The sequence below is a fragment of the Bombus affinis genome, chromosome 1 (genome assembly GCF_024516045.1).
Source record: "Bombus affinis isolate iyBomAffi1 chromosome 1, iyBomAffi1.2, whole genome shotgun sequence".
Lineage (NCBI taxonomy): Eukaryota > Metazoa > Arthropoda > Insecta > Hymenoptera > Apidae > Bombus > Bombus affinis.
This window is the reverse complement of record NC_066344.1, coordinates 9,552,251-9,576,788: the sequence shown is the minus strand read 5'-3', so window position 1 is coordinate 9,576,788 and position 24,538 is coordinate 9,552,251. Positions and strand designations below refer to the sequence as shown.

The following is a 24,538-nucleotide window of genomic DNA, read 5'->3' as shown; positions in this document are numbered from 1 at the left end:
GACAGGTTACGAATAATATCTTAGTTTCCTTTCACGGACCGTGTATCTCTTTCCCGAGGGAGCGGCGAATGATTGAGATTAGCGAGTGTGTCTCTATTATCTGGACAATAATTATGAGAAAATGTAAATGGCGTTCTAATCAGACGATTCTAGAACTAATTTCGTATCACGTGCCTAATGATCGATGGTCATTGGAACACGAGTGTCTTGACCTTCTTGTCGATGATTAATGAAAAACTGGTTTTATATATGCTTATGCACGTAGCAGTCGAATAGTTACACTTGCCGCATACCTTGCTTACACGATCAAACTAGGAAACGAGACGTCCCATTTCTTTGCCCGATACGTTTCCTTCGAAAGCATTTGCAAAATGCGAGTAAGAAAAATTCTTGCCTTTCCGAATGTAACCAAATTTATCACGTGTAAAATCAAACTTTCGGTATTGCTAAATTTTAAAACAAAGAAGAAGCGATAAAAATGTATTTGTTCGAAGCAATATTCAAGGCCGCATTTCCGAAGGCGCAGAGGTTAACGCAGCGTGTCAACACGGTAACTTATTGCTACAACGGTGGAATCTTTGATCGATCGTGGGTGGCCGTCTATTCTTTGGGCCGACTTCCGTCCTGGCGTCCCGTCCTACGGTCCGTGGACAGAAACGGACAGGTACACAGGGAGGGCAGCTCGTGTGGGTGTGCCACTGCGCAGGGGATGACCTGATTTGTATTCGCTGACAGAACGTCGTTTGCTAACTCGATGAAAACCCACATCTTCCGAGTTTCGTCGATTCCGTGTTGCTCACGCTTTGAATGCGCAAGCGAATTGTTTTAACGCGAACAAAGGAACGTGTAATTTTCCCCCAAGTTGCCCAGTCGTCGCACAAAACGTCACGATCGAGCTGTGAACTCCGTGCGCGAATCGGAAAGCAAAAGTAAGAAAACAGTATTCCTACGAACCATTTGGATGTACCAAGGATCCAAAACAATCGATCCATGTCACTGGAAAGACTGTCTCGCTCGATAGTCAAAATGGTTGGAGATCGAGTTGGAATTCGAGTTACCTTCTGACAAAAGCACATCTGGAACCATGTTATCTGGACGGTCCCACAGGATCCAATCGGAAATATTTGCTTCACCATGACTTTGTTCGTCAGCAACACTTTCTCCAGACAAATTCCTGTTCGTGATCCAAGTTTTCCCAAACAAACCTCGAACGTAGTATTGCGGCACTGACTAATCTTCCACGATAAAACGATACGTCGTATATGTTTGTTTGGTCCGATAATGACAACGCGTCCACGGTATCCGAGAGGTTTAAATTCGTGCGTACTCAATGTGCAACGTCGTAGTCGCGAAATGAAAATATTTTTTCTTTTCGAACAATATTCCGCTCGAGGACTTGCAGTCGAATCAACGTTACTGCACGTGCAGCGACGTGCGTCATCGCGAGCGCGCTTCGTCGATAATAATGAGCCGCCAAATCGGCAGAACGCGACACAATAGCGCTCGGCTACGTCACGCGGATTAATACGGGATCGAACCACCTGCGAAGCGCGACTGATTAACGATCGAAGCACGATCCGTTACACGTCTGAGGCAAGCCGTAGCCCGTTATCACCCTGCCGCTTGTCGTAATCATTCTTTTTTTCCTCTCGTAAAGAGTCAAACTCGGAAGCTAAGCAACGCCTTGGAAAAGTTTGAGGGAATCAGTGTCAAAGGGTATCGAAGATCGACTGATCGCGAACCTCGCCGATTGTCGCCTCTCGTACGAGTTCGATTAACGAGCGCAGAAGATGAAACTGTAACGATCTCGAGCTCGAAGAATTTTTAATCCGGCGTTCGATCCTTTAACTCTTTGGATATAATCTGACCTACTTTCCTCGAGTAGCGTCCAATGACTTTGCAAGTTCCGCTAGGAAGTTATTAATCGAATTTGATGGTTATATGTGTGTAGAATGTACAAAAAAGAGAAAAGAGTCCGACGATTGCGTTTAATCCAACAAGTTTGCGACGCGTCCAACACGGTGCAATCTTTCACCGATCGATTCGCAAAAGAAAAAGAGGAATTACGGGACGATTTTTGTACGGGACATAGAGACACGAATTTGGGCGGATGGATGTGTGTTACGCTGGCGAGGGTGTTGCTCGTAAAGGAGGCCATAAAAGACGGTTATAAATGAAGCCGCTTGGCACACAAATATTAACAGCATAGATTAGTTAAAGGAAAAATAGGAACACGTGTTTACATTCGCAGATCGCATTTACGACGTGTGTTCGCGTTCGCGGATTTCTATGACGTAACTGACGCGAGCGTATGCACGACCAGCTGAAAAATATTTGCTCTCTGAACGAGACGGTCGATCTTTTTCGTCAATCATCCTGAGATAGAGGCACGCCCGTGTATACTCGCCGTTGCTCGAATTCAACGTCGCGTCGAGGAAAATTTGCGAACGAAACGCCCCAAGGTAACTACGATAAGTGGATGACCAAACGACGGATCGGCATTTGCCCATGTCATCGATGACCTCGTGTAATCGATGCAAGAAGAGGTATCTCTCTTGTCGGGAAAGGCCATTCTCGAAATTTGTCTCGATAACGATCGGTAGACTTTCTTGAACGAGCTTAAACGAAACAACGATTAAGAGAGTTACAGGAAGAACGAAAACTGTACGAACGGGGAAGCGACGACGAAGAGGGCGAAGAATACGGGGTTCGTTCGTTTTAACGAGGTTGATTCGTTTTATTACCGGCTGATTGCGCGGACCGGCGAATCGCGAGTTTCGGCTCCGGCCCGGCGCGATGGATTCGTAAACAAGGCCACGCGATGAGAAAAAAAATGTATTTTTAACGAGGCTGATTGAGAAAGGTGCGTGAAACGAGCGTGCGGTTTTTATTCACGCCGCGACGATGCGAGAAACATCGGTATCCAAGCAAAATCGGCGAATCGGCACGACCTCTGAAAAATACGATTCTACGTAATAACACCGACAATAAGGATATTGGCTTTGCCGCACTGACGGCTCAAGGTGGTTCGCGCATAATAACGCGATTCGTCGAGAGATGCCTGGGCCTTACGAATATTCCTTTTTAATTATAAAGAGAAGCGACGTGTTTTTAAAAGCTTTGCTTTTAACACCACGTTGCTTGCATGAGCCGTCATCGTTTTTACTGTGGGTCATTCATTTATTGCGCAGCATACGTTTCTATCGTAAGCAAAAAATCACGGTGGCCTTGTTATAATAGCATTGCACTTTTTTTCTTCTAATTATTTCGCAAACATCGAAAGTGCTTAAAACCAGATAAAACCAAGGTAGCCGAAAGAACCGTGGAATCAAATAGAATTCAGCAGAAGCGATCCTCGAACGTAGCCACGAGTTGTTCGAAGTAATCGCGGCGTGATCGCGCGAAAATTGGCCCATTAATTGCCGCGATTCAGCCAGTTGCTAATTAAAAGTACACAGCGGCATTTCGCAAACGTTTCTCAGGGAGATTCTCTTTTTCGAAGGACAGTTCTGTGACCGGTTTTCTTCTCGTATCAACGAGGCACTGGTGCGCAACTGGTAAACAGCGCTCGTCAACACAATGCACCTAGCACCTAAACGACCCTCTGCTCGAATCCCGATGAAATTTCTTGGCGCTTCCTTCTTCGCTTCACCGAGACTACATCGATGGCAGTTCTTCGAAGACCGTCGATCGACGAGAAATATATTGAAATTTATTTTTGTCAGGTATCGCGCGTCGGAGAAGCCGAGATCGTTCGTGCAACGAAACCAAGTGGCCGGTATACGAGCAAAGGATAACGACCGTTGTACAAAAAATATGGTAAAAATCTTTGCGGCGGCGTAAATATTTTGTACGTTCGCGAAATAAATACCTCGATTAAGAAGAAATCGGAGGTAAGTTCGCCTCGTTAGTTTCTTCTAGCTTCTTATCTCTCGGTTAACGAGCGAATCGACGATGCGTTGTCGATGCTGAATCGAGTTTTGGCTCAAGAAGTTTCGCCACGAACGAAAACAAGATTACGCAGCGACACTGTTTCGTCGAATTGCGCGAATGAAAATATTACGTGTTCGATGGCCGATCAACGGAGATTGCAGGTGAGATTGTTGGCGAATAAACGATCGCTAAATGAAAACAATCCTTGACTGACCATGCTAGGGTATCTCTGCTGACGCACTTCCAGCGTCGACGCATCTTATCAGTGATCTCGTTCACACGTTTCTACCCAAGATCACGCACGTATCTTTAAATCGAAGGTGAATAGCGATATTTTCCTTACGCGTGGCACACTTTGGCATTTGAGAAGTTCGAGCAACACTTCGATTAATTCAATTAAGATCAATTCGATTAAGTAGCCATCGAGGTGTATATCGCATTGCACGATGGTGTGGAGTAACAAGTACTTTGCCTTGCAGTTGACAATCCAATGATTCTTTTGCACACGACGTTTCTCAAAAATAACAAGACGCACACCAGGCGAGTCGATTTCCTCGCTCGTTTCGCAATATTTGTTCATCTGCTTTTCGTATTTATCAGTTCATCTGCAGTTATTTTTGCCCACGCGAAGTTTAAATAACAATCGGTATTGATATCCATGCTTGGCAGTTGCTCGCTTGTTTTCACATGGATTTGCTTGTACAACAGAATCGCGGGTAATGGTCGAAATAGCACACGGGCAAGAATATGGAAAAAAGGAAAGCTGTCCGCGCCATTCTCGGAACAACGGCAGATGCCTCGCATACCGGTAGAAATTCAACTCGCTTCTAACGTTATATTATGCCATAAAGTGCGGTCTGTATTATGCACACGCACAGGACGTGCATGCGAGCCGGCACGGACGAGAAAGGCGAATAACGACAATCGTAAACAATGCCCCCGGAAGGTTTGTAAGCGAAACAGTGATCGAGTCTGAAGAGATGGCGTTCCTCTTGTGTTTTCGTAACGACGAGATTCGATCGAGGGAATTCGTCCTACGCGAGAATGACTTCGAAGAGTTTCATTAACTTGACGCAAATGCCTTTGTAACGTCACGGAAAAAAGCTGCTATTGGAGGTGTACGTTTGCACATACATTTAATCGAAGCACATTTTCACTTCGGCCTTCCTCGCAACGAGCGAGAATGAAAAACGTCGAAGACAATAATAAATTTAAATATCAAATGACGCAACTCTCGATTTGTTTGTTTAATTCGTTATCGACGGTGTCACGTGGCAGTCACTTGTACCGTATGTACAATTCGTGGGCTGATTTGTCCACGATCACGCGAATGCCAACATAGCCGTTTATCGCTAGCCTCTAACGTAAAAAAGTGACAATGTGTCTTTGCGGCGTCTACAGACAGGCTCGCTTTTGGTTCGCTGCCGACCGATTAAGTTCGACCAAATTTAAATACTCGCACGATCGTGAGCGTTTTTTTTTTTTCGGAACGATAAAACCACGTGCCGTTTTATCGGCAATCGTTATCAGTTTCGTTAACATTCTCCACAAATAGCGGGACTATGCGTTCACTGTCGGTCAACGTTGCTCGCCAACGTTGCGGAAAACGTCCGCACAGTTCGCGATAATTTCCCGCTACTGATTTTCCCTTTGGAACGTTCTGAGAAATTGGCGGATACTTCGAAACGCGATGCTCGTGACATCCGGAGGGAAATATTTATGCCGGCGACGTCGCTACGGATTGATAAGGATGCCGTGCGACTCCGAAACGAAATTCGCCGTTGCTCGATAACGTCGCTTACTTTTTGACGATCATAGAGATTCGTGTCGCGCCGTACTTTGTCGCTTGGTCTCGTATATGCATACGCGGACACACTCACACGGACGCACAATTGCCACGCTTACACACGCGAATGGACGATATCGCCAAATGTTTCTGTTCGTAATCCACGGCAACCACGCTGGAAACCTGTCAAAACGTAATATCGGATTTCCACGTAACATTTTCCATTAGTCTGGCCAGTGTGCGATGTCAAGTCGGCAAACCTACTCATCAGGATTGGAGAGGTTATCGGGTAAAACCGCCTGGTACCTGGCAAAATCTCTGTAATTTCGACGACACCGTTAGACACCATCCGAGAACGAGTCTGACCTTTGAACTATGATGTTGCGCGCGTCTTTCGCTTTGTTCGCGTAAACTTCCATTTAGTAGCTGGTCGTCGAAGCGTCGAATAGCCGGAAATCTCGATATACTCGAGTTTCGAATCGGGCGTTTAATTTCCTTCGAGGGAATCCTGATTGCCAATAAATTGATACTCTTTAAAATTGATATCCGTGTGCGTGACGTTCTTCGATGCTCGTGAAATTACGCGATGAATCGATTAATGGCACGCGAATTATCGCATTGAAACCATCACGGAGATTGCGATTTCTCATTAGAGACCTTGGATCGTTTGATATAAGGAGTGCGAGTGCGTTCCTTTCGATGCGAAAGCTGGCTTTGTGTCGAGAGAAACCTGTTATTCGGTCGAATATTAGCTATGTGCATCCAGTGACGTTGGAAAAAGTAACGAGCGTGGAAAACGGGAAGAACGGCGAATCGTCTGAAAGTACGTGAGGAATTTAGCTTCTCCAACAACGTTCGTCTCGTTGAAACGCCTCGTCACCGATGGAACAAAGATCGTTCACACCTCTGTTTCCCTGTAAGCGGCCGCCGACGATTGTTCGTTGCTTTGTGTAACGACCGTTATTGGATTCCGGAAGAAAGTCGCAAGGAATAATCCGTTGGCACTCGTTTGTGTTTCGCGGTTAATACATTCACCATGGCAAGCATCCATCATTTCTAGCTTTCTACTACTTTTCAATGTAATTAATCACACGGCCATTGTGCTCGCCCTTCTATCTTTTGCTCTTTCTCCCTTTGTCTTTCCCGCTCGCCCTTCTGCACTCACCGAGCTGATAACGCGTTATCGTAATCCAAGGGTGAGTCCACGTCGAACGCGCCCACGTATAAATACACGTCGATAGTATCACGGAAGTTCACTTGCCACGATCGATCGACCTTTCGTTCCTGGAAGTTGTTCGCTCTCTCTAGCGCACGCCCCCTATAAATTTATTTCGATGCGAAACGCGCGGGCCTCCTATTGCCAGCCGACTAAATGGCCGTCGGATAACGGACACTCGAGGAGCGCGTGTATCGCGAGCCTTTGCCATGGCCCGAGATACCAAAGCTTTTTCGCCGTCGATCGCATAGTACGCTCCAACGATTCGAGCCGCGGAATTCTCTCGCAAACGTCGATAGAAGGGATTGGTCAGTATTTAGGAGCAACGTGATATACGACAGGTCGAGACAATGGTCGCCTCGAGACTACCTTGTCTCGCCTCGTGAACCGTGCCTATGCAAAATACTAATACGATCGAATCTTTCTCTGCAGATCTGCAAAGTGGTCTGCGTGAAATTTCACGATAGGGGTTCGTTTCTGATTTTATTATTCCAAGCCTGGTAAACTTATTGACGCGGCATGGACATTATTATATAGATATATCTAACGTTCCACGTAACGGACAAGCCATTCTGATTTCTCGAGCAAGAGGATTTAACATTTGCCGCTTATCCTCGATTCGTGTCCCATTTAAAAACGCCACGAGGAAAACACCGAGCGTATCGACAGTTTCGGTTAAATTTAGACGAGTGGACAAGTCACTTGGCAGCGTGGAATTGTTCCTTAATTATCCTACGATGAGAAGATGGTCGCGGAAGACGGACGAAACACAGGGTCTCTATTAAAAGCGGCAACAACGATGTAAATTAATCCAGATGCACGAAAAACGGTGGCGCGCTGACTATATTTAGTTCGTCAAATGGAAGCCGTTGAAAATAGAACAAAAGCCGACCGCTTTGTTATTCTCGAGTGTCCGTGATCGTGTGCAACCACGTGGACGTCCCGTATAATAAAGTCGAATCGCTGAAAAATAGACGAACAGCGCGTGCAACCTTTTCAAACACCCCTAACGCCCTGTCTCTTTTCCTCTGTCCTGGAATTTACACAGTCTCGACCGTCGGTTCACCGTGGATTATTTTTGGAACCGATTTTCCTCTTCGAGCGACGAGTCGCGATCGTGTCTTTTCTCGGCGCTCCTGCACGTCCTGTCTCGTTACGTTCGCGATGAAAATAGACCGTGTCGTTTCTACTTCTGTTTCTGCCTTTCTCGTGTCAGTCACACGAGTCGATCGTGGAAATAAAGACGTGCTCGTTGTGATACCCTTTACCGATCCGACGGCATGGTATAATAACAGCTAATTCGATAAATACAACGAGCGTTATCTATAATTTTACAACAGTTTGTAATTAGAAATTAACCGACGAAGGGTCATCAAGAAGCTTTCGCTAAGCTAGTTGGTGTGCGACACGTAACGAACGCAACACGGAAGTAGAAATTCATAGGTGAGCTAGTTCGATAATTCAGGAAACAAATGTTCGTTCTTTCGCTTGTTTTCCGATATCGTATGGGAACGGCTCGTGTTCCCCGCTTTACGGCAATATCTGGCATAAATTACGCGCACCATGCACGCGTATCGTACGCTTAATGCTCGCAAGTAGGAGCGGACACACGTGCAGTGGACGCGCGGGTGTAGATGTTTGAACGTCGAGGGGATGGAGAAAGCTTTCCGGCGCCTATTCACGACGTTTGCTTGGCGCAAACGTTTGGTAACCTCGAGTAAACTTACGAATCGTCTTTATACCGCCTACGCATACTCTTACTATGAATTTAGCGGGCCACATCGCGATCCTGGATGAATTATGCATCCTTTTCACGAGGAGAGGTGAGCGGAAAATGTGGAACGACGTTACGATTGATATTTGCTATTATTTTATGATAGATTCGAGAATTTTTTTCTAGTGTACGAAACAGGGAGACACAAAAAATTTCCAACCAATTGAATTTTAACGATCTCACAACGCGTTATTCTGTAGCAAAAATTTGTAAAATTCCTCAAAGGATATTCGATCGAGCTTGACCTAATTCCTAAAAAGATCCGCAAACCAGCCGGTAGGTACCTAATTCAAGAACCGCGAACGCGTATCTGTTCACGTTTCGTACAATTACAGTTACATAATTCTCGGGCTGTGTATATCCTTCACGCGCCGTGAATGATCATTCGTAATATACTCGATGTTTAATTACGATAGTAATCACGTGTCCGAATTCGTTTTACATGATTTCCAAAACAAGCTCGAATTCTTTGCTTCAAGATCGATGCTATCAGGGTATAGATTTAACAAAATAAGTCTAATCGCCAGGCAATTCGCAAATGATAAAACGTTGTTTCACGTTGGTGTAACGAGTGGCTAGCAAATCCACCTGAAAACACAGCTGCGCGCATTCACACCTGCGAGACGTCGCGACTTTTTGTTAATTTCCAAATGAACGCGCACACGTGTAGCCTCGACCGTGGACGTAATCGGACCGAATGAAAGTGAAACAATTCCGAGCGTTCCATCAACGACGTAACCCGCTGGAAACTGTGTACTTACTTTGAATGACGTCTGGTAAATAATTGTCTACGATGTTTACGTAAATGACGAGTTGAATAATGCCATTCAACACAATGAACCCACGTAAAACCTACTACTATATGGTATCTCTGTTTGAATTTGTTTGTAGCATACTGTCGTAACGTTCATTGGACACTTAAATTAAAAACTTAAATTTCGAGCGATTTAAATAACCGACCTGCATCGACCGAATTCTACGAATAATTTTATTCGTCAAGAGTGTCAGATTTTTATCAATCATACGATAGACGCAACCAAATACCGAGGTTTTTTCGCGTGCCGTTACATAATCTAACATCTTAATTTCGCGATTAAGAGTCCTCCTTGTGTAACGCTGTTAGTGTTTTTCTCGATCGTTGGGACGATTAACGGCGTATTGCTGTGTTCGGCGTAATCGTCGATCGATCAACGATATCGCGCGATGTACGTAGTTTACGTTGACAACGTATTCGATGAGTCGAATGACCACATTTCAAAGACGCAATAATTCATAGAACAACTGCCTTCTCACAAAACTACATTATTATTATTACTTTTCTTTACTAATTTTTTAATATTAAGCTCGGAAAAAAGAATTTGGATGATGATCTCGACTACGATCTCGTATAATTATACGTATTTTCTTAAAGTACTTACGTATTCAAAATGCCTAATAAACATCGGTAATTATATTGTTCGCACAGATAGACGACGATTTCCAGCAATTAGAAGCGCTGTCAACGCATATTCTTAATAACCGTCATCTCGTTGGCCTTGAAAGACCAAGATCGTCGTAATTGTCAACCGGATAGCTATACGATCGGCGATTATCGCGGGAAATTAAGCGGCGCCTAATAAAATCCGCGGCTGGTGGTCATCGTTTGTTTCGCGTTTCGTTCGATCGGAAAAACAACGCGTCCGCGGAAGGTTAAATTGAGGGAATACGTGAAATGGCAGGGTAATCGTAAAAGCTGCGAATGGATCAACGTAACGTCTGGCTCGTGTAACGTCGCGTCGCTGCGTCACGGGACCGAAATTCGAGAATGGATCTGGTGTGTCTATATTTGCGAGACTTGCTGCCGATTACCATTGCTCGTCAGAATATTCTTGCCTACGTTAGCCGTGACGTCACGTGGCAGCTCGTCACGTGAAGAAATGACACGCGGCTGATTTATTCGGCTACGTTGTATATCACGCATCGGGCCGTGTGCCAATGACAAAAGAGGAAGAGATCGTCCGTATGTTACCGGTTTCGGAGTTGCTCACGAACGACTTTGGGCGCCACGTATATCCTCGAGAATCGATTAAGCGTTAAATCCACCGGAGCCACACGACGATTCTATAAATAACTAACGGCGATGATCAACGATATTTGTTTGCTGATAATGCGTTGGTTAAATAGATAAAAGTTACAGGAATAAAGTAAGTAAGTAGTAAAGGTAGTGAGACACTTAGAGTTTGTGACCGATAGCAAACAACGTGGGTTTGATTTAACCGTAATTCTAGAGTGCAGCAGGGCAATAGGCAAAATATATACATTTCAGGTGTTTCCATTGCCCTGCTATTTTATCGAGCTTTCAAGAAATATCGTATCTCCGAGATTAATGGCAGTGAGTTTTTGCTTGTCGTGTTTTATTGTTTATCATCGTATCGACGCTTTAGATTTCAATGCAATTACGTGCTACGCATGATCAAATTAACTTTATTTGCACCAGTTAAAGATTAATCCGATGCCTCGTGATAAAGTAACCCGACTAATTCAGTTCGACGTCCCTTCGTGTCAACATTGCTGCACTAACGCAAAGCCTATCTTCTAATTTACTAACTATCGTCGCAGTAGAAAAGTTGAACTATGAATTTCACGATGTTGCTTTCAAGATATTGAACGGGCTTTTTATTGCTGTGGAAAAAACAGTTAAACAGAGCGGATTAAATACAAAGTTTCAGGCAGATTGTTTAGACTGCACAGCCTGAATCTTTCTCATTGTTTCGCATGTTAGGATTATATGCGAGTGTTGCGTCATTGGCGCAGCATCACGCGAAGAAAAGACACGCGTCATTCGTTTGCCGATGTACATTAGTAACTCGGCCAATTGCCAACGGTCGAGAAAGAGGATACATATATGGACGTATGTATATCTGCGTTCCTTCGCTATGTCATGCCAAGGAACGCGAACAAACAGAGGAAATGTTCGAAGAGGGCAATAAAAATGAATCAATTGTCCGTTTCGAAGTTGGGTCGTTGGATAAATCGGATGAGGTCCCGCCGAAAATTCTAGAAAGAATCTCCGGGCTTTATACAGGAAGCTTCTTAAAATTTAATTCTCTCGCATAGAATTTTGAAGAATGCTCGCTTACCGAGATCAGTCTTCTGGTTATCCTTAAGAAATGCGAAGTTACGCTATGTTGTTTTCTGCAGGACATCGTTTCAGGGTCGTGGATACCGCGAGTCCTTTTGACGTTGATCCTTGAACTCTTTTCGAGGACGGCACCTCGATTCTCGTCACATCGTACACTTCGTCCTACACTATGTAAATTGCCATCAACGACACGAGTCACCGTAAATTCGCTTGTTCGCAAAGACTAAACGCGACGAGAGAAAGAGCTCGTTGCTCCGCTCGACGTTTTGTCGCGAAAGTGGTTCAAAATTCTGTAATTACGATACACCGGGGGAAGAGTTGGCGACTACCCAGTGTCCGATTTACAAAGTATAGAGAAGTTTCCAACACTGCGACAAATTACCGCGACACGGGAAGAGTCTTTGTCTTAACCGGCAGCCGGATTTGCCAAAAATTGTTTCTGCGATCGTAACGGGAGAAAAAAGACTGACTTCGTAGCACATCCTCGGAATTAAATATACACGCGACATTTCAACTGGAAGCCAACGTCACAATGAACGGCGTCATCGTCGCGGTGGTCATAAACGGCTTTATTCTTTCCCTTTTATTCGACTCATAATTCTCAGGTGATTCGATACGCGTCAAGGAATTATTTCCCCCCCGGGCGGGGGAGTGACTGTCGAAGGTCTCGCGACGTAACGACAAATGGGAACAGAAATTAAGTTCACCGCGAACGAGCGAATTATGGTCGATAACGGCGATCGGTCTTCGCCCCCGTGAACGTTGAACGTGCGCTCACAAAGTAGTCGTTTTGCGCGACAATGAGAGCGTCCAGCGTAGAAAATAAACGGAGAATCGAAGGAGAAGGAGAAGAGAAACCAACCAGCTCTATAAATGTTTACGAGCGTGTGATACGACCACTCGTAGGCGAACGAACTGCAGCTATGCCGGTGGCCGCGATCGCGTATATGCGTTTCGTTTCACACACACACCATCTCGTCTCATTTATGTCGCGATCGTTGCGACGTATTTTGTGACGACACCGATCGTCACCGATGCAAATACGTCAACGCATTACGTTCGGCTACAGATCCGCCCGTGAAAATTATTATCGGCGACGGCTACCATACTTTGATGCACGTCAGATTTTACTGTGGGCGGATGCTTCCGATTACACAGCCGCGCACCGTCCATTGACGATACTATTGACGTATCTTTCTGCGAATTACGACATTCGTTCGCAATGATCACGAAAATTCCACGTGAAATTATACTCGTACACGCGCCGAGCGAAATTTCGAGTAGATTGCGCTCGATCGTTCTTGGATTGTTCGTTGGTGTCTGGCACAGACAAGTACTAGATTGTTTATTGGCCTACGAGCAGCGTCAATTCGTTTTACGCGGCTATATGTCGACGTATCGGAGGGAACACGGGGAGCGTACGAAGAGATGCAAATTTTTGGTAGCTGCCAAGGTTGTTGCGCGGCTCGTGAAGTTGCAAGGTACAAACGCAACGAGCAACTGACGGTTCAAGGGGAACAGCAAGCTGCATGAACATTCTTATCGCTAGGTAACATCCCGGTCACTACAGCGATATGATTTCCGTGATAATGAAACGCAAAAAATATCCGGATGGTAAACCCTTCGATAAATATTGAATGCACCCATCACATTTGTTCAACGTCACGATTCAACGTGTATCGATAAAAAACGTCAAATTCGAGGCAACGCGCGTTGACTAAGCGCCTTATTACCGCGGCATTATGAGCTGCATTCTTTTTGACACGCTGGACGTTCTTGTCCTAAGCAACGTCTAACTTTATCTTTCGATCGTAGCGTTCAGCCTTAGCAAAAATGTTTTCGCGCAAGATTGACAGAAGGTAGTTCAGAACTGAAAGCAGAGAAACGATTTAAAATGCACAATCGCACGGTATGATATCGACCAAACGCCACTTTGACCACGTTATCGCGTGGATCAACGCTGACAGACAGCGTCTGGTTGCTTTTTCAGCTTTGTAGCACACGTTTCGTTTCGATCAAAAACTTTTAATCGTCGAAGAATTCGATCGCCGTACCGAGACGAAAGTCTGAGGAAAACCTTGTGGGCTGAAAGTATTATCGCCAAGAGTTACGCGCTTTAGTAGGCGAACCAACATGGCCAGGGTGGGTGTCGTAGCTCGTCGCGAAAACAGTGAGACAGCAACTCGGTTTAATCAACATTCTGCATCATTCACACACAAGGCACGTTTAATGCGGCCTGAAATTGCTGCGTTACACAGCGAAATCGATTCTTTCTGGATGCAACAAAGTCGACGGGATTAATTAGCAATTTCGCGCCATTCGGAGAGTGGACCGCTAAAAAATGGCCACGGCGTCACGGTACATCGTATCGAATCTGGTAGCCTCGAGGTGTTCTACGGGTGGTCGTGAATTATACACAGTTTACTCCTTATCTCCTTTTCTCTTCTTATTTGGTATTTTTTCTTTTTTCTATCGGCTTTAATGTTTTTACGCCAGCGCTCGATTTCAATATTGTTTCGATCGATCTGTGTGTTCGAATCGAGGCGGCTCGGGACAGAATGCACAGGCTGCGAGCGCGCGAAAAATAGCCACAGCGTGAGCAAGCTCGCGTTCTCCGCCACGAGAAAGGGCCGCGATTCCGCGCGGCCGGAATGCGCTGAGAAATTCTGTGTCACCGTGCAGGAATGCAGCTGCGCTCAGACGGTGGATAAAGAGATAAGAGAGGCTGGAGAGAGAGACTGTTTCAAGCTCCCAACTGCTCGCGCGTTAAATCAGACAGCGATTAATGTTTCTTAATTAAACGAGATAAAAGGGGGATCCAGCGATTTTCGTAGATACAGATCGTGTCTGTAGATTTAATCTCATAATCCAAAAATAGAAATTCCACGCCGTTCGACTCGTATCGACTCGATTAGCCGTTTTCATTGTCTTTCCACGTACGTACGTAAATATGTATATTGTACGTATTATCAACGTGGACAAATAACGCGAACAAATATAATGTCTTGACAGTTGCTATCGTATCAGCTACCGAACCTTTTAAAAATTTGCAATGTTGCAGGCCATTTTACGTAAGATGTACGAATAAGGTACAAAGATATCGAAGCTATAATAAATCTGTTAAATGGTCCCACCTATCCAGGATCCAGAGTTCCCCTTCACCCTGGCCAATGCTGTCGTCCTTTCGCGTAGCCTGGCATCGACTGCCGAACGGCGTGAGTGTACCGAGAGCGGCCGCTATATTTATCTTCGGAAAAGTCACTCTGTCAAGTCGAGTAAGGTGTCACGAGTATAGTAGCCGGTGCACCGAGAGCGCCGGATAAATCCGGTTCGACGCCAGAAGACGACATGGCATAAACATAGACGAGACAAACGTCGAAAAGCGTTGCTCACACCGGCCCCAATGACCGACATCCAGAAGCAGCCCAGCTGGCCGATACCGCCTCTCAAGGGGTGACAGATGGCCAACTGCTCGAGTGACTCGACTATTAGCTTCAACTATGCCTTTGATATTAGCCTCGCTAGCCAAATCCTCGTTGTAAATAGGAAAAGTAGAGAAAAGATAGGCGCTGGTTACTAAGTTGCATACTTGGGTGAAAGTTAAATCTTATTGTAGCAATACTTTCTGCATTTATTTACGTTCGAGAGTAGATTCTCTTCCAACAGAGATTGATATACCAATATTGCGAGAGTATTTATAGAAAAGCACGATTAATTTGTAACCAGTGGAGTCTATAATTACTTTCCTTCTGTCTTGTTTGCTACTTGTCGTGCGTTTTTTCAACGACGATCGCAAAATGAACGAGTAAATCCTGTTCTAGTCGGAGACTCCAGCTGAGAACGGTTTTCCTCGAGCGGCCAAGCCAGTTGGAGCAATTCGCAGCCGCGACAGTGATTTTTTCCTTACCGGTGGGTTCGTGTGAATGGGACTTAACAGTGTTCGTCGGCTCGTCAACCAGTGGGGGAAAAAGAGTAAAGATAGTATCACGGGTACATCTCTCGAGTTAGTTTCGCGGTGCTAAGAGAGTTAGGTCGGTTATTTCCGTCATCTCTCGCGGGGTTCACGACCTGCGGCCTGAACGTCGTGCCCTGACGTAACAGATCTCGTCGCGCCTGCCAGGTGAGCGCGCGAACTGGAAAAAGTCACGCAGTCGCGTGATTCTGTTATCTTCGTTGAGAAACCAAGTTTCCAATAGATTAATGGACCTTAAACTAAGATGCACAAGTAGCTCTACGTTTAGATTTTAACGAAAAATAGGTCGTTTGTCTTTTTTCTTTTTCGTGCATTCTGGCGTCAAAGTTGAGAAGCTTGGGTAAAACTCCGAGAAAGCGTAATCAATTTTAACAGGTATTTCTATGAATCCGGCAACTGCAGAAAGGAGCTGGAGCTGGCGCCTGGTCGAACGATAATTAATACATCATGCGCTCGGCGGAGTGACGTACAATCTTCGGAGATAATCCTTATTATCTGGGAATTTCTTTGAAGGGAACATCAGTGGCGTTGGAATCCGCGTCCCAGCGTAAGCAACATAACAATCGCGATACGTAACGCTGGTACAAGCGGCTCCGGAGAACGCAACGACGCAGCAGGCATCCGAACATTTCCTGCTAGCCTGTCGGAGTAAACATACCTCGAGGGTTCTCCTCGCTGGAATTTATCTGGATACCTGTTGAACACGTAAGATGAATCGTTACGCGCTTTCCCGACTTTCGCCCGGTTTCTCAGTTAATTATCGGCCGTCAACGTACCGTCCTCATTGTTAGCCGATCCTGTGACTCCGGTTGCTCTCGAAACCGAACGGTATTCGCGATTAGCGCGTGTCTCGCCTCGACCCATCCATCGATCCGCCACTCTCTTTCGCGCGGTTACGTATCGTCTTGCCTCGTCTTGAAACGAGGACGCGCGGAGACTCGTCCTTCCATTCGTATTATCGGCGTGGTATCTCGGATACGAAGGCTCGTTGAAGATGGTTCTGACGAGGCCTGATCTGGACTTTGAAGATGTACACGCGCGTTATTTGGAGCACGCTCGTTAATCTTTTGAGGGCCAGGTTTTAACTCGTACGATTAAATCTCTGAACTAGATTCCCGTTGGCTTAACTAAGGGCAAGTTATACGAAAGGAGTGATAGACATCGGTTTGAATCTAGTTATGACAATATGCTCGGTAGGAAAATTGGATAGCTACGAGCACGAAAGCGAGTTTCTCTACGAGAGAAGCGACAAGGGTATTGAAAAATTTTCATTAGTGAAAATGTAGAAGATATGGTACGTACCTATGTACGCGCACCATACCGGAACGTTTCAAGACACCTCCGATAATATATATACGTTCGATCTGAACGCTTCGCTGGAAATACCTTCGAAGGAATTTTCATTCACAATTTCGATAACCACAGAGCATCGATGGGGCTGCCAGCCACGTTGCATCCTCGACATCGCGATTCCATAAACACGCACGATATTGCCGCGGGAAACCCGTGCGGCGACGTTTCCCCTCGTTTCTAAGCATCGATGGAGAAACGACTTACCAGTGGTCGCCTCTGGGCCGCGAATTTCCCGCATTCCAGCGTTCGTTCTGGGCCGTTGTCGAAGCCGTTGTCTTCGACAGGAATTCCGGTGGGGGATCGACGCTACCTGCGGCGCAACTGGCAGCTAAGTGGTTAAATTAAATCCACCGACTTGTCGTTGAGCCGGAAAGTGGATAACTTCGCCAGGGTTTTTTCTCCCGTCAAATCGGAGCTGTTTTATCGCAGGGAAAGTTTCTAGCGTCGAAGTGATATTTTTGCAATTGTTTAGACAGCGTATTGGTTCCGCGTGATTAGTTTGATTGTTAGATCAGTTCAACGAATTTATTATAGTTCATGCAGTCTGTTGTTTCCTAAAATAGATCTAATACTATTTTCCAGTATCACAATACCGATACTCGATGCATCATGGACGTTGACATGGATTTTTTACGAGAACCGATAACTCTTGGTAACCACGAACCGCATACACGTTCGTTGTTCTCCGTTATTCAGTCAAAATATTTTTTCCTATTTGTTACGCGTGATTGTGGATACGTTTATGGTATTTTTTACTCACCGCGTGGATCGTAACGATCGTTCGATTTAGCCTTTCAATTATGGACGGTGTCGTTTTATGGCATTCCTGTGTCGCGCAATTACTTGGATTCAGAGTTAATCAACACGTTGCGTAAATCCAACCTCCAGTCTAGCTTTGGACCATTACGCTATCGAAAAAATTTGATCATACCGTTATCGTTGCAGTTACCACTCTGTCACTGTTTTTTTACGATACGACGTTGTTATTGTTTCGGCCAGGGGTTATTCGACAAAATCGACACCGCTTAGGATGATTAAGCACTCGATTACTCGAACGTATCTTGATAAATATTCGAGTATATTACGCGGCTTTCCTTATCTCTGATGTTTCATACAAGTGAACGCTAGAATTCGACGAGGAGATGAAAACGCCGGCTAAGAAATGCCGTTTCTCCTCTGGCCACTATCTATTACGTCTAATTGCGCTTCGATTTTACGATATCCGTGAGGATGCGAATCTACGAAACACGAAGTGCACGCGCGGCCACGTATAATTAGTGACGCAAATATAGAGGCAGGAATAGCCGTGCATACGTTCGCGTTAGATGAGACACAGCCACAGCGTACGCCGTTGTCACATAAATCAGTTCTTCGGATAGCGTCGCTCACATCCTATGAAGTTTGAGTTCTTTTTTTCAGACTTGCGAGTTAAACGCCAAACGTATAGCTAAGGTGTTTTTGAGAGCGGAGCTTTCAGCGTGTATACCTCGTGCAGATGTTCCCAACGTTTTACGGTTCTTAAAACGCGTCGACTCGAGCAGAAGGTTTCTACCGTCGATGAATTACATACAGAATTTGTCGCTGGAAAAAGCAAACACCGTTTATCTGCTGCTCGCGATCCGTAACCGGAAAACGGAGTACCTAAAGACTGAGATATATAGAAACTCGCGTTAGGAGAGATCGTATACGTTTTCGGTAGTATGTTACGTCCAGAATTTCCTAAACTCGTGGAATTCGTCCACGACGAAAAACTAGTCGCGCAATGGTACATTTGTCCGGGCTAAGGCGCGACAGGTGCCCGCGTTATGCTCATTTACGATAATTTATCGGTGTTGCAAGAAGATCGCCGTGTTTCATAACGCGACAAAACCCACGGAGCTTCACGCTCGTGAGCGATTGCATGCGCGCGTTATAAACACGTCTGATCGTTTTTCTGCGGAATCCGAAGTTACCGGTCCCCATGCGCGTCAATGTCCACACAATTGTACGCGATATGACACCTTGGTGCTTCAGCGAACCTTTGCAAACCGAAGGATTTCAATTTTTTCCAAGAAAGCTTTTTCGGCTGCCTTCCGTCCCTCTTCCTTTCTCCATTTCGCTATTCTCTTTATTTCTTTTAGCCGTGTACGTCCCTTTTCCATTTCTACATACCTGTATTATCTATACAAAAAAGTGCACGACCATCACTGTCCTTTCGTTCTGCTGAGAAGTAACAAAAAGGGACTTGGTGTAAGTTTGGCTCTCAGGTACAGCGTCGACCTCAGCAAAACACATCCGCTTTATCAGTTCATCGATTTTCCGCGTAAGAACTTTCGACTCGGACTTTTGCGGATATCGTCGAAGTGGAATCGCGTTGCCTATGGTTAGTATTTGGACGAGGACGGTTACATAGCGTCGGCAAAAAATTGTCAGAGATAGACAAGGAAGTTCGACATCGGTGCGTTGCTCGCAGCTTGTCGTACAGCTATTCGAGCGTCCAGCTAACTAGCTCGTTTCAGAACGGCCAACTGTCGTATCCTTGATTGTATAACGTCATCTCCTGATGTCTTGCTACAGCCTCTAGGATATCTATTCTTCTTATGGTCACATGTCGTCAACTCGTTAATTGCGTCGACCAATTGCGTGTACCAATTACTACTACATCGATCATATGGTCTACCGAATCTTTCGTTCCTTCAGCAACCGATCTAGTTTCCCTTCTGTTCGCGGATTTCTTCTCTGCTTCAAGGCTCTATCAATACAGTGTATGCGTGTTCTGAATGTGAATTGAATGTGTCAATGCAAACAGATATGTATATAGACCTTTATTAGTATGTATCTTAGTTTTCAGATGTTTCATTGATCGGAACACGTATCCACTGTAACCATAGTCTAACTCTAACAAGCGAATAGCTATCGCTAGCGAGAAATCACTTCCATAGAAGAAGGACATGTTTTCTCGCCACGAACGTTCGCGGATTCGCATCGATGGTGTTCGGGAAACTGGTACAGGGCTACAGTCGCGAACCATGTTGCCTCTGCAAGCCGCATCCGGTACAGGAGTGCGTTTCTGTCGCAGGCTCGTTCCAGATAAATAACACCAACAACCACGGTGGTTTCTCATACTTAGATAAATCAGTCTGGACGCTGGCGAGACGCTCTTACTGAAATCTAACACGCGGACGAACGTCACTCTCGCACGAGCCTGTCTGCTTCTGCTGCTTTTTCCTATTCTATGACAAGGCCGAAGTACGTTAAACCCGACGTTACACTGGACAGTATGAAATGCTACCATTTTACGTCCCCTACCGTCTAACCGTTTTTTACGAGGTATTCTGTTTTGCTCGGTTACTTTTCAAGCCCGACTCTCGGTCACACAGCGGTCGTTGTACAGTTAGGGCGCGTGACGTCGCTGCTTTTACCTAGCTCGTCGCACGACATTCTAATTTTACACAGGGTTGATTGTATTATCGTACTGTCGGCTTATTCTAACCTTTGGCTAACCTTTATCAATCAGTGACTTTCCACTTAATAAACGACTTCAAGTTGAAAAGATTTCCTTTTTCCTGGTACCAGTTTATAGGTTTTCCAGGTTTATGATTTTCACAGATTATTACTCGCATAGACGGTTCGAGTTTCGGGATTTCTGGTCGTTGAGTGGATTATTAGCAGTTTTAGATTTCTGCTTGATTACACTTTTGTCTGAGCTCTGCTGAATATCGAGATACTTACGCGAATACGGTAAGCACGTAGGATACACAGGTTTCATTGAACATAGCTGCCAACAATATTTTAGCGAACAATGATTGAGTGGCCTATTTCTATATTTTTATCCCTTTCATTTTTATAGCATTCACACAGGAACATAACTGGTTACACGATTAAACTACACTTTTACCTAAATGACATTTTATAACCTGATAATTTGGATTTAGTCGACCGTAAATCAATTTTGTTATTCAGAATTTTCAAGCTTTTCAGTTTCTCCTTTTATACGCTATAAAAATTTTCACCATTTCGTAAAAAAAGTCCAGACCAGATTATTGTATAATATACAATATTTAATTAGTTATAACGTAATATATCTTTGCATATAATTACGTACTTCCGCTTCACTTTGCGTCTTACTCGTGATACAACTTTCGGAAATTTTGTCATTTCTATATCTATTTTTCTCCATCGTATTATGGAACTAATACCCGTTAGATAATTAACGATAATAATAAAAGATCAAATGAAATGTACACTCAAAGAAACGAGAAGATGAACTTTCTATATTTTTACGAAGTTTCACAGTTTGCCAAGTAAGGATATCTGGTGAAACGGTGATAGCGTAGAATCGAGGAAATTTAGAGCAAAAATTTAAAAAATGAATACTCAGAAAATGATTACCAAAGAAAAGAAAAGCAAATCGCACTCCGTCAGATCGCAAACTATGTTCCGCGAAGAATTTCGGGAGAACGTAATACGATATCGATCAAGCAGTTCGAAAATCGTCTTTTTCTTTATCGCAGTTGCGCAAATAGCGGCCATGGTTGGAGTATTCAAGGTGGAATCGAAGATTTGCTGGGCAATACCATTCGTTGCGTTTTCCTCGAGCTGTTCCTATTTTGCGTTGCGGTCGCGGTCGGGTTATACAGCCGGCTCTCGATACGCCGTGTATTACGAAGATATATAGGACTTTTATCGACTATTACCGATGCCGGCAGCAGGAATACGCGGCGGTTCTGCATTTTAATACGCCGGCGTATTTCCGACGACGCGATGCGACGCGTGAATGCTCGTTGCAAGGAAACTGGTTTTCCAGCGACGAATGCTCGAGAAAGGAGCCGTGAAAGCCGACAAATTTTCGAACGGTTTTGAACAATCTGCAACCAAAGTCGTGCAGATTAAGAGAAAGTTTCCCTTGTTTTTGCTTGCCATTTACGTACGAATTACTTTTGTCGGGAATAATTAAGCGTATAGGTACTTTGAAAGTTCAGCGAGAAAGCTTCGTAAGAAATCGAGGAGACACGCGGTCGCGTGTTTTGTATCGACATTTATCAATTATATTTATAGATTCTGGAACACGTTATCGTGTGAAAAGAGAGTAAAGGGTATACCATCGAGGTGGCATCAAATACGCTCGTGGAAATCGGGCCGGAGGAGGGCAAGGGGAAATTCCTGGTGGAAACGCGACGTCCACGGACCCGTTCCTTGGCTGCTCGATCGTTGGCCTCGAATAACTGTCAGGGAATGCCGCAAAAGGCCCGCGGGCATTCCGTGCGAGCACCACGGCAGAACAGATGTAGGCCCGGTAATTATTTGCATCGATTTCGGATGAAAGAGCCATTAGACTTCTTCCTCTCGTTCATTTTTCCATTAACTTCGATGTTAATTACGCCCGGTCGTTGTTTGGTACACGGTGTCGTTTCCGAACGATTTAGCCTCGGCCAAGAGCATAATGCAAAAACAACCTAAGGTGTTTTTCCAATGCATTCGCTACAGTAGACGTTTTTTCACTCGGTCGTATACTTCACTTAGTTCGTTGATTTTGGCGAAGTGCGAAACACTCAACCTGCCAAAACTCGCATCCATTTATTCGCCAATTTGCTATCGGCAAGCTATCAAGCGTTTCTATTACTTAGAAGAATTATAATAGTAGAAATATAGTAGAAATATAATAAAATAGTAGTAAAACATAGGAGGAGGAACGGACTTTTTTGGAATTCGACAAGAACAAAAGACTCGCAGTGATTAGGAGACAAAGCTATCGAAAAAGGTGCAAAAGTTTATCGCTACGTACATTACTAACATGATTTTGAGTTTATTTGAAAAAGATAGGCGTGCACTGTATTCTGCTGGAACACGCTTCTAACTACGAAATAAATGGTTTGGTTTGGTGGAGCATTTTCACGAGTGGCAACTTGATGCGCGGAGCCAGTAAGGTTAGACCAATTGGAGTTCGATTAGGTCTGGAAGGCGAGCGGACGCGCGTGTAGCCGGCGAGAAGCGTATCGCTTCCGCGTTCCAGCAATTAAAATATTGCATGGCACGGTGGCAGGATCAGCAGAAAAGAAGAAACCGACGCCTGCGGATCTTGTTACCGGAGCCGCGTGTGAGCACGCTCTCGGCATTTGCGTTTCTCGAGCCACGCGTCGCGATCCATCGCGACGACCTCGATTCCTCGAAAAACGTTGACCGACGATGTTACGTCAGGGCGAGCGTCGTTTGCACCGTGCAATTAGTGCGGGGCTGGAGCGTGAAAAACCGCGCGCACGAACACGCTGGTACGCGTGCACCTGGTCGCCTGCTAATTGACACGAATAGCACGGATTGTTCATCGAGGACGACGTTCCTCCTTCGAGTAGCAACCGGCCGGATTATCCGCTTGTAAACACCGTTCAGGTAAACGATGAATAGCCAGGGACGCCGGATTTATTGCGCATCGAAACCCGGATTGGAACACCGACTTCGTGGTTCCTGTGGCATTTACATAGAGCGTTGTATTGACTTGGCCCAATGTTCCATTACTGGTCTCTGTTGTTCCTTGAAATATTCTTCTGGTTTAATACCGTCGTCAATTACCTATGTTCAAATTCCGAAATTTGTTTATACAATAGAATCCTTGTTAGGTTGGTTTTGTAAACAGGATACCTGTTCCTCATAATGAATCACCCAACTAAGCTTCTACGTAACTAAGCTTCGGCAAAATTTTTCATAATAGTATAGGTATTAAAGGGTAGAAAATCATTGGACAGATAGAAGGTGCCACAAATCAAGAAATATTTCGTAGCTGTTGTAAAAGATTATAACGGGAGATTATAAAGAGGGATTATAAAGGAAATATAGGGATTATAAAGAGATTTCGCCAAGTATATAGTATTGTAAAAGGGATGATTCCGATATAACGTATGCTGCTCGCGCAGCAATCCTCTGTTGAAGCAGCGATGTTTCATCAGGAGGGTGGTATGGCTCGTTACACGGCCGATATTATTTTTCTGGTTCGGTTGCGTGCTTCTTTTCTTCTTACGTGTCGTTCGCGGAATATATACCTTTACATTCTGATACTTCCTTCTTCCCTGCCAACGATCCAAATCGACTTTGTTGTAAATAAGCTTACCTTGAATAAAAGCGATAACGATGGCTATTAATATCGTTGGAGGTGTGGACTGTCGTCATTCGCCGCGGGGCGTTTATTTCGTCGCTCGATAATAACGCACGGAGTAATAGTTGGTTATTGAGAATTTGCCGATTTCGACGATAATGTATCGAGGCCAGTGCGGTAACTAGCTCGAATAATGGCCAGATGTCTCGTCCGTGGAACGAGATTTGTAGCAGCTTGCTCCTTGTGCTCCGTGTCGAAGCGAGTAATGCCGCGGGCCTCGCGGCTACTGCCCGCCATCTCATTCGTTATGCGCATT

The 24,538-nt window shown here is 44.9% G+C and overlaps 1 protein-coding gene across 8 annotated transcripts in view; it reads right to left on the bottom strand.

Moving 5' to 3' along the window:
* The window catches only part of LOC126918014 (3-phosphoinositide-dependent protein kinase 1), a 403,560-nt gene that overhangs the window by 20,786 nt on the left and 358,236 nt on the right, over positions 1 to 24,538 (bottom strand). Inside the window, exon 1 of one of the 8 annotated variants that reach the window (XM_050726039.1) lies at positions 11,829 to 12,344. The exons of 6 other annotated variants lie outside the window; for them this stretch is intronic. In XM_050726039.1, coding sequence (XP_050581996.1) covers positions 11,829 to 11,894 — 66 coding nt within the window. In that variant the 5' untranslated portion in view covers positions 11,895 to 12,344. Of the gene's footprint in view, positions 1 to 1,058; positions 1,481 to 11,828; positions 12,345 to 24,538 lie in introns of those variants that run through there. One more of the 8 variants, XM_050725891.1, reaches the window with a different exon arrangement.